Source organism: Scyliorhinus torazame, chromosome 27 (genome assembly GCF_047496885.1).
Source record: "Scyliorhinus torazame isolate Kashiwa2021f chromosome 27, sScyTor2.1, whole genome shotgun sequence".
In the NCBI taxonomy this organism is placed as follows: Eukaryota; Metazoa; Chordata; class Chondrichthyes; order Carcharhiniformes; family Scyliorhinidae; genus Scyliorhinus; species Scyliorhinus torazame.
Window position 1 is genome coordinate 21,201,325 of NC_092733.1, and position 8,284 is coordinate 21,209,608.

Below are 8,284 nucleotides of genomic sequence, written 5' to 3' on the forward strand. Positions count from 1 at the left end.
TCTAAATACACTGAATCAGAACAGTGTCTGGTAGAAGTCAATGGTGATGGGCTTCCCTGTAGATCAGCTACCAAGGCCTGCTTCTCACTCTCATAAACAGAAAGACATCAAGTGAGAACTAGAAGCTTCCTTTATATCAGAGCTACAAAACAACACCTGGTGCGAGAGACTTATGGAAAATGGATACTAAACCAAAAAGACAGGTTTAAAAATTCAATATTACAGGATGTGAGCTTCACTGGCTCGGCCAGCATTTGTTGCCCATCCTTAATTGCCCTCGAGGTGGTGGTGGTCAGCTACCTTCTTGAACCGCTGCAGTCCACGTGGTGTAGGTACACTCACTGTGCTGTTAGGGAGGATTTTACAGGCGTTTGAAGGAACGGTGATACATTTCCAACTCTGGATGATGAGTGATTTGGAGAGGAACCTCCAGGAGGTGCTGTTCCCAGGTATCTGCTGTCCATGATATTTTAGATGGGAGAGGTTGTGGGTCTGGAAGGTGCTGTCTAAAGAGCCTTGCTGCAGTGCATCTTGTAGATGTACACACTACTGCCACTGTGCATCGGTGGTGGAGGGAGTGAATGTTTGTGGAAGGGGTGCCAATCAAGCAGGCTGCTTTATCTTGGATGGTGTCAAGCATCGTGTTGTTGGAGCTGCACTCATCCAGGCAAGTGGAGGGTATTCCATCACACTCCTGACTTGTGTCTTGTAGATGGTAGACAGGCTTTGGGAAGTCAGGAGGTGAGTTACTCACCACAGCCTCTGATCTACTCTTGTAGCCACAGTTTTTATATGACTAGTTCAGTTCTGTTTGTGATCAATGGCATCGCCCAGAATGTTGATAGCGGGGGATTCAGCGATGCCAATGCCATTGGGTGTCAAGGGGCGACGGTTAGGTCCTCTCTTACTGGAGATGGTCATTGCCTGGAAATTATGTGGCGCAAAGAGTAATTGGGAAGCCAAAATGACCAAAGCTCAATTAAAGGGTGGATGTGTGGAAGAGAGGGAAATGTAGGAGTTTAAAGCAGGAATTTCGGATAATAGAATTGCAGATATAAGTAATAGTTGCCAATAGCAGAATAACGGGAGTGGAATACATACCAATCAGGATTGTCGAGGTTAGAGACAGAGATATTTAAAAACAAGGATGGTAATTTAAAATTCTAGCTATGGGGGACTGGGAGCTATGTAGGTGAGTGAGTGAGTGTAGGAGTGATAGGCAGTGCATACCTCCGTACAGATCATCTATCCAGCAAGTAGCATGCAACCGTGTATGTAGGTTCTGCTACTGGATAGTCTAGACAGTCTCGGTGAGGAGGGAAGTGGGAGAATCCTGGCCAGCCCGGAGGTGCCAACTTACTACTTGAGGTCGAATAAATAATCACCATTAGACAAAGGGCTTCAGCATCATCAGGGCTGAACAGCCCTATTGCTGGACTGGGGAACGGAAGCATTCGGTTCAGTTTTGAATCATGCAATGATGCTCAGTAATTGTCACAAAGTATCAGTCCTTCTGAAAGTGGACAGCATTATAATTCCACGCGCCCTGCAAATCATCAGCGCTGCAAAAACTGGACATGAAAGCAGCAATATGCAGGATTGATAACAGGATACTGCCTTAAAATTAGTAACTTTTTAAATTATTCGTGCCAGGCTACGTTGGTTTATCACAGAACTATCAGCCGAGCGGCAGGATTACTTGTATTTATGCAAATACAATATGACAATCTACTGGAATGAGTTAAAGCTCTCAAACATCTAAAATTACAGATTGTAGCAACTCTAAGTGCTCAGGAAATTACCCAATCGACAAGCAGAAATGATCGCAAGTGATGGAAATCCCAAATGAAAGCAGGAAATTCTGGAGAAACTAAGAGAAGGGAGACAATCTTCAGGTGCGAAAACTTCCTCCAAACAAAGATATTATAGAGAGCTGCATTTCAGAAGGAACACATTCACAAACAAAGTGACAGACTGACTGCATCCATGACCTGTCAAGAATTACTCTGTGGTGTGAAAAAGAAAATCAGGAATAGGTTGATTGACAGATAATGATGATGCTCAAATCAACATAAAACACACACAATGTAGAGAGAGCAGGAAGCACTGGTCAAAGAGGGAGAAAGGAAATAAAGACAGAAAATGATGGACAGGAAATACCTCACAGCATCTATATTTCAGATTTTCAGAGTTTTTGTTTGAAGCTTAAGGGTAACTGGCTCAGGGTTAATGTCCAACTCTGGGAGAAAGGGGGTTGTAGCTGTTTCCACAGCAGCAACGCCAAATATTCTCTCTTTTGGGGAATGGGGCCGTTGCCTCCGACGGGCAGGCCGAGCGTCAGACAGGCAGGCCGAGCGTCAGGCAGGCCGAGCGTCAGGCAGGCAGGCCGAGCGTCAGGCAGGCAGGCCGAGCGTCAGGCAGGCAGGCCGAGCGTCAGGCAGGCAGGCAGAGCGTCAGGCAGAGCGTCAGGCAGAGCGTCAGGCAGAGCGTCAGGCAGAGCGTCAGGCAGAGCGTCAGGCAGTCAGGCAGAGCGTCAGGCAGGCAGGCAGAGCGTCAGGCAGGCAGGCAGAGCGTCAGGCAGGCAGGCAGAGCGTCAGGCAGGCAGGCAGAGCGTCAGGCAGGCAGGCAGAGCGTCAGGCAGGCAGGCAGAGCGTCAGGCAGGCAGGCAGAGCGTCAGGCAGGCAGGCAGAGCGTCAGGCAGGCAGGCAGAGCGTCAGGCAGGCAGGCAGAGCGTCAGGCAGGCAGGCAGAGCGTCAGGCAGGCAGGCAGAGCGTCAGGCAGGCAGGCAGAGCGTCAGGCAGGCAGGCAGAGCGTCAGGCAGGCAGGCAGAGCGTCAGGCAGGCAGGCAGAGCGTCAGGCAGGCAGGCAGAGCGTCAGGCAGGCAGGCAGAGCGTCAGGCAGGCAGGCAGAGCGTCAGGCAGGCAGGCAGAGCGTCAGGCAGGCAGGCAGAGCGTCAGGCAGGCAGGCAGAGCGTCAGGCAGGCAGGCAGAGCGTCAGGCAGGCAGGCAGAGCGTCAGGCAGGCAGGCAGAGCGTCAGGCAGGCAGGCAGAGCGTCAGGCAGGCAGGCAGAGCGTCAGGCAGGCAGGCAGAGCGTCAGGCAGGCAGGCAGAGCGTCAGGCAGGCAGGCAGAGCGTCAGGCAGGCAGGCAGAGCGTCAGGCAGGCAGGCAGAGCGTCAGGCAGGCAGGCAGAGCGTCAGGCAGGCAGGCAGAGCGTCAGGCAGGCAGGCAGAGCGTCAGGCAGGCAGGCAGAGCGTCAGGCAGGCAGGCAGAGCGTCAGGCAGGCAGGCAGAGCGTCAGGCAGGCAGGCAGAGCGTCAGGCAGGCAGGCAGAGCGTCAGGCAGGCAGGCAGAGCGTCAGGCAGGCAGGCAGAGCGTCAGGCAGGCAGGCAGAGCGTCAGGCAGGCAGGCAGAGCGTCAGGCAGGCAGGCAGAGCGTCAGGCAGGCAGGCAGAGCGTCAGGCAGGCAGGCAGAGCGTCAGGCAGGCAGGCAGAGCGTCAGGCAGGCAGGCAGAGCGTCAGGCAGGCAGGCAGAGCGTCAGGCAGGCAGGCAGAGCGTCAGGCAGGCAGGCAGAGCGTCAGGCAGGCAGGCAGAGCGTCAGGCAGGCAGGCAGAGCGTCAGGCAGGCAGGCAGAGCGTCAGGCAGGCAGGCAGAGCGTCAGACAGGCAGGCAGAGCGTCAGACAGGCAGGCAGAGCGTCAGACAGGCAGGCAGAGCGTCAGACAGGCAGGCAGAGCGTCAGACAGGCAGGCAGAGCGTCAGACAGGCAGGCAGAGCGTCAGACAGGCAGGCAGAGCGTCAGACAGGCAGGCAGAGCGTCAGACAGGCAGGCAGAGCGTCAGACAGGCAGGCAGAGCGTCAGACAGGCAGGCAGAGCGTCAGACAGGCAGGCAGAGCGTCAGACAGGCAGGCAGAGCGTCAGACAGGCAGGCAGAGCGTCAGACAGGCAGGCAGAGCATCAGACAGAGTCTCAGACAGGCAGAGCGTCAGACAGGCAGGCAGAGCGTCAGACAGGCAGGCAGAGCGTCAGACAGGCAGGCAGAGTGTCAGACAGGCAGGCAGAGCGTCAGATAGGCAGGCAGAGTGTCAGGCAGAGTGTCAGACAGGCAGGCAGAGTGTCAGACAGGCAGGCAGAGCGTCAGGCAGAGTCTCAGACAGGCAGAGCGTCAGACAGGCAGAGCGTCAGACAGGCAGAGCGTCAGACAGGCAGAGCGTCAGACAGGCAGACAGAGCGTCAGACAGGCAGACAGAGCGTCAGACAGGCAGGCAGAGTCTCAGACAGGCAGGCAGAGCGTCAGACAGGCAGGGCGTCAGGCAGGCAGGCAGAGCGTCAGGCAGGCAGGCAGAGCGTCAGGCAGGCAGGCAGAGTGTCAGGCAGGCAGGCAGAGTGTCAGGCAGGCAGGCAGAGTGTCAGGCAGAGCGTCAGACAGGCAGGCAGAGCGTCAGACAGGCAGGCAGAGCGTCAGACAGGCAGGCAGAGCGTCAGACAGGCAGGCAGAGCGTCAGACAGGCAGGCAGAGCGTCAGATAGGCAGGCAGAGCGTCAGGCAGAGTGTCAGACAGGCAGACAGAGTGTCAGGCAGGCAGACAGAGTGTCAGGCAGGCAGACAGAGTGTCAGGCAGGCAGACAGAGTGTCAGGCAGGCAGGCAGAGTCTCAGACAGGCAGGCAGAGTCTCAGACAGGCAGGCAGAGTCTCAGACAGGCAGGCAGAGTCTCAGACAGGCAGGCAGAGCGTCAGGCAGAGTCTCAGACAGGCAGAGCGTCAGACAGGCAGACAGAGCGTCAGACAGGCAGACAGAGCGTCAGACAGGCAGGCAGAGTCTCAGACAGGCAGGCAGAGTCTCAGACAGGCAGGCAGAGTCTCAGACAGACAGGCAGAGCGTCAGACAGGCAGAGCGTCAGACAGGCAGACAGAGCGTCAGACAGGCAGGCAGAGCGTCAGGCAGGCAGGCAGAGTCTCAGACAGACAGGCAGAGCGTCAGACAGGCAGGCAGAGTCTCAGACAGACAGGCAGAGCGTCAGACAGGCAGAGCGTCAGACAGGCAGACAGAGCGTCAGACAGGCAGGCAGAGCGTCAGGCAGGCAGGCAGAGTCTCAGACAGACAGGCAGAGCGTCAGACAGGCAGGCAGAGTCTCAGACAGGCAGACAGAGCGTCAGACAGGCAGGCAGAGCGTCAGGCAGGCAGGCAGAGTCTCAGACAGACAGGCAGAGCGTCAGGCAGGCAGGCAGAGTCTCAGACAGACAGGCAGAGCGTCAGACAGGCAGGCAGAGTCTCAGACAGACAGGCAGAGCGTCAGACAGGCAGACAGAGCGTCAGACAGGCAGGCAGAGCGTCAGACAGGCAGGCAGAGTCTCAGACAGACAGGCAGAGCGTCAGACAGGCAGGCAGAGCGTCAGATAGGCAGGCAGAGTCTCAGACAGGCAGACAGAGCGTCAGACAGGCAGGCAGAGCGTCAGACAGACAGGCAGAGTGTCAGACAGGCAGACAGAGTGTCAGGCAGGCAGGCAGAGTCTCAGGCAGGCAGCAGCTTGGGCAGGGGTTTCACTCCGGGACCAGCAGCGGGGTTGGATCCGGGGCTCCGGAGCGACCCCCTGCCCCGCACCGGCCTGGTGATAGGGCCCGAGCCCCCGGCTGATGGGGCGCCTCCCGGTCAGAGAGGCGGAGGCCTCAGCTGATCCCCGGGCTGAGGTGCTCAGGCTCCCGGCGCGGGTGTAGGCTCCCGGCGCGGGTGTAGGCCCCGCTCCCGCTCAGTCCCCCCCCCCCCCCCCCCCAACCCCAACCAACCAACGGGTCCGGCAGGTCACTCACTGCTGTACAGGCTGATGTAGGCGCTGTCCTGGCTGGTTTTAATCTCCAGTCGGAGCGGCTGCTGGTCCGAGTGCCGCTGGATCTCCCCGTTCTGATCCCCGATCGACACCAGCCGCACGCCCGGGAACACCGTGGTGGCCATTTTAAAAAAAACCCCGAGTGGAGTGCGCGAGCGGGAGCGCGCTCCGCCCTCAGCCCCGGGAGCGCGCCTTTAACAACGGGAGGGGGAGGCGCGGCACCGCCGGGGCGAGCGAACACGCGGCCCCAGCCGCCTGGCCGCACCGCGCGAGGGAGCTGGAGAGCAGCCGTGCTGTAAATACCCGGTTACACCACAGGGGGAGCTCGAGAGCAACCCTGCTGTAAATACCCGGTTACACCACAGGGGGAGCGCCGGAGCAGCCCTGCTGTAAATACCCGGTTACACAACAGGGGGAGCGCGGGAGCAGCCGTGCTGTAAATACCCTGTTCCACCGCAGGGGGAGCGCGGGAGCAGACCTGCTGTAAATACCCGGTTACGCCACCGGGGGAGCGCGAGAGCAACCCTGCTGTAAACACTTGGTTACATCACAGGGGGAGCGCGGGAGCAATCGTGCTGTAAATACCCGGCTACACCACAGGGAGAGCACGAGGGCATCATGCTGCATATACCCGGTTAGACCACAGGAGGGAGGACGAGAGCACCATGCTGCATATACCCGGTTAGACCACAGGAAGGAGGACGAGAGCACCATGCTGCATATACCCGGTTAGACCACAGGAGGGAGGACGAGAGCACCATGCTGCATATACCCGGTTAGACCACAGGAGGGAGGACGAGAGCACCATGCCGTATATACCCGGTTAGACCACAGGAGGGAGGACGAGAGCACCATGCGGCATATACCCGGTTAGACCACAGGAGGGAGGACGAGAGCACCATGATGTATATACTCCGTTAGACCACAGGAGGGAGGACGAGAGCACCATGCTGTATATACTCCGTTAGACCACAGGAGGGAGGACGAGAGCACCATGCTGTATATACCCGGTTAGACCACAGGAGGGAGGACGAGAGCACCATGCTATATATACCCGGTTAAACCATAGGAGGAAGGATGAAGCACCATGCGGCATATACCCGGATAGACCACAGGAGGGAGGACGAGAGCACCATGCTGTATATACTCCGTTAGACCACAGGAGGGAGGACGAGAGCACCATGCTGTATATACTCCGTTAGACCACAGGAGGGAGGACGAGAGCACCATGCTGTATATACTCCGTTAGACCACAGGAGGGAGGACGAGAGCACCATGCTGTATATACTCCGTTAGACCACAGGAGGGAGGACGAGAGCACCATGCTGTATATACTCCGTTAGACCACAGGAGGGAGGACGAGAGATTCATGCGGCATATACCCGGTTAGACCACAGGAGGGAGGACGAGAGCTGGTAACACCGGAGTAAGTGACAGGATGTCGAAAGGGAGCAGTGGCAGAGCCTAACAAAACATCAGGAGAGCCCCATTGGAGGGGAACTGATCACACAGCTATGCAGTCTAAATATCTGATTTAGCCAGCTTCACCAAGTGTGCTTTGCGATTGAAAAGAGGAATAACTGATACTGAGCTATTTTCTGCTGTGTTATGTACCTTTGCACAGATTTGGAAAATCAGGGGAAATCCAGTGGTCACTCAAGTCTGTGATTCAGTGAACATAACTGAGAATTAGGAGCAGATCCTCGAACTCACTCGGCCATTCAGTAAAATCATGGTTCATCTGATTGTTTCCTCAGCAACACAATTTTACTTACCCCCAATATCCGTTGACTCTCTTGTTAGTGATTAATTTAGTTACCTGTCCTCAAAATAACTATTGCTTCACAACAGTCCAGGGTTCCAGGTTAGATTCCGACCTCGGGTCACTGTCTGTGCAGAGTCTGCGTGTTCTCCCCGCCTTTGCGTGGGTTTCCTCCGGGTGCTCCGGTTTCCTCCAATGTGCTGGTTAGGTGGATTGGCCATGATAAATTGCCCTTAGTGTCAAAATGTTTGGGTGAGGTTACGGAAATAGGGTGGAGGAGTGGGCTTAAGTTGGGTGCTGAAGCCTCTGGAGTGACCACTGGTTTACAGTTAAGGAAAATGGGACCAGACGTGCAATAAAATGTTGACACATTAAAGTGGGAGCAGGAACCAAAACTGATGTTTAGTGTTTATGGAGTTGAAACATTTATTGAGCAGCCTGAGACAAGTAATGACTCTTTGTTGTGTTCTTATATTTCAATTTGTTGTCCCCTTTTGTGTAGTTCATCAAAGAAAAGCCAGAAGTATTTTCAGAGATCCCCAAGTTATTAACCTGGACTGATTTCTCCAATGTTGTGGGAATAGTTTATGATATAACAGATCACGGGTTATAAATGCTGCTTATGATTATCACCTTATTTGTTCCATGTATATATTACCTTTCAAATGGTGAATTAATCACACTGCAACATGTTTCTGAA

The 8,284-nt window shown here is 55.8% G+C and overlaps 1 protein-coding gene across 2 annotated transcripts in view; it reads right to left on the minus strand.

Moving 5' to 3' along the window:
* The window catches only part of carm1 (coactivator-associated arginine methyltransferase 1), a 97,743-nt gene extending 91,765 nt beyond the window's left edge, over positions 1-5,978 (minus strand). For both annotated transcript variants that reach the window (XM_072491089.1, XM_072491088.1), the window contains exon 1: positions 5,806-5,978. In XM_072491089.1, the coding sequence (XP_072347190.1) occupies positions 5,806-5,947 (142 nt within the window). In that variant the 5' untranslated portion in view covers positions 5,948-5,978. The remainder of the gene's footprint in view (positions 1-5,805) is intronic.
* Between the last annotated feature and the right edge of the window lie 2,306 nt (positions 5,979-8,284).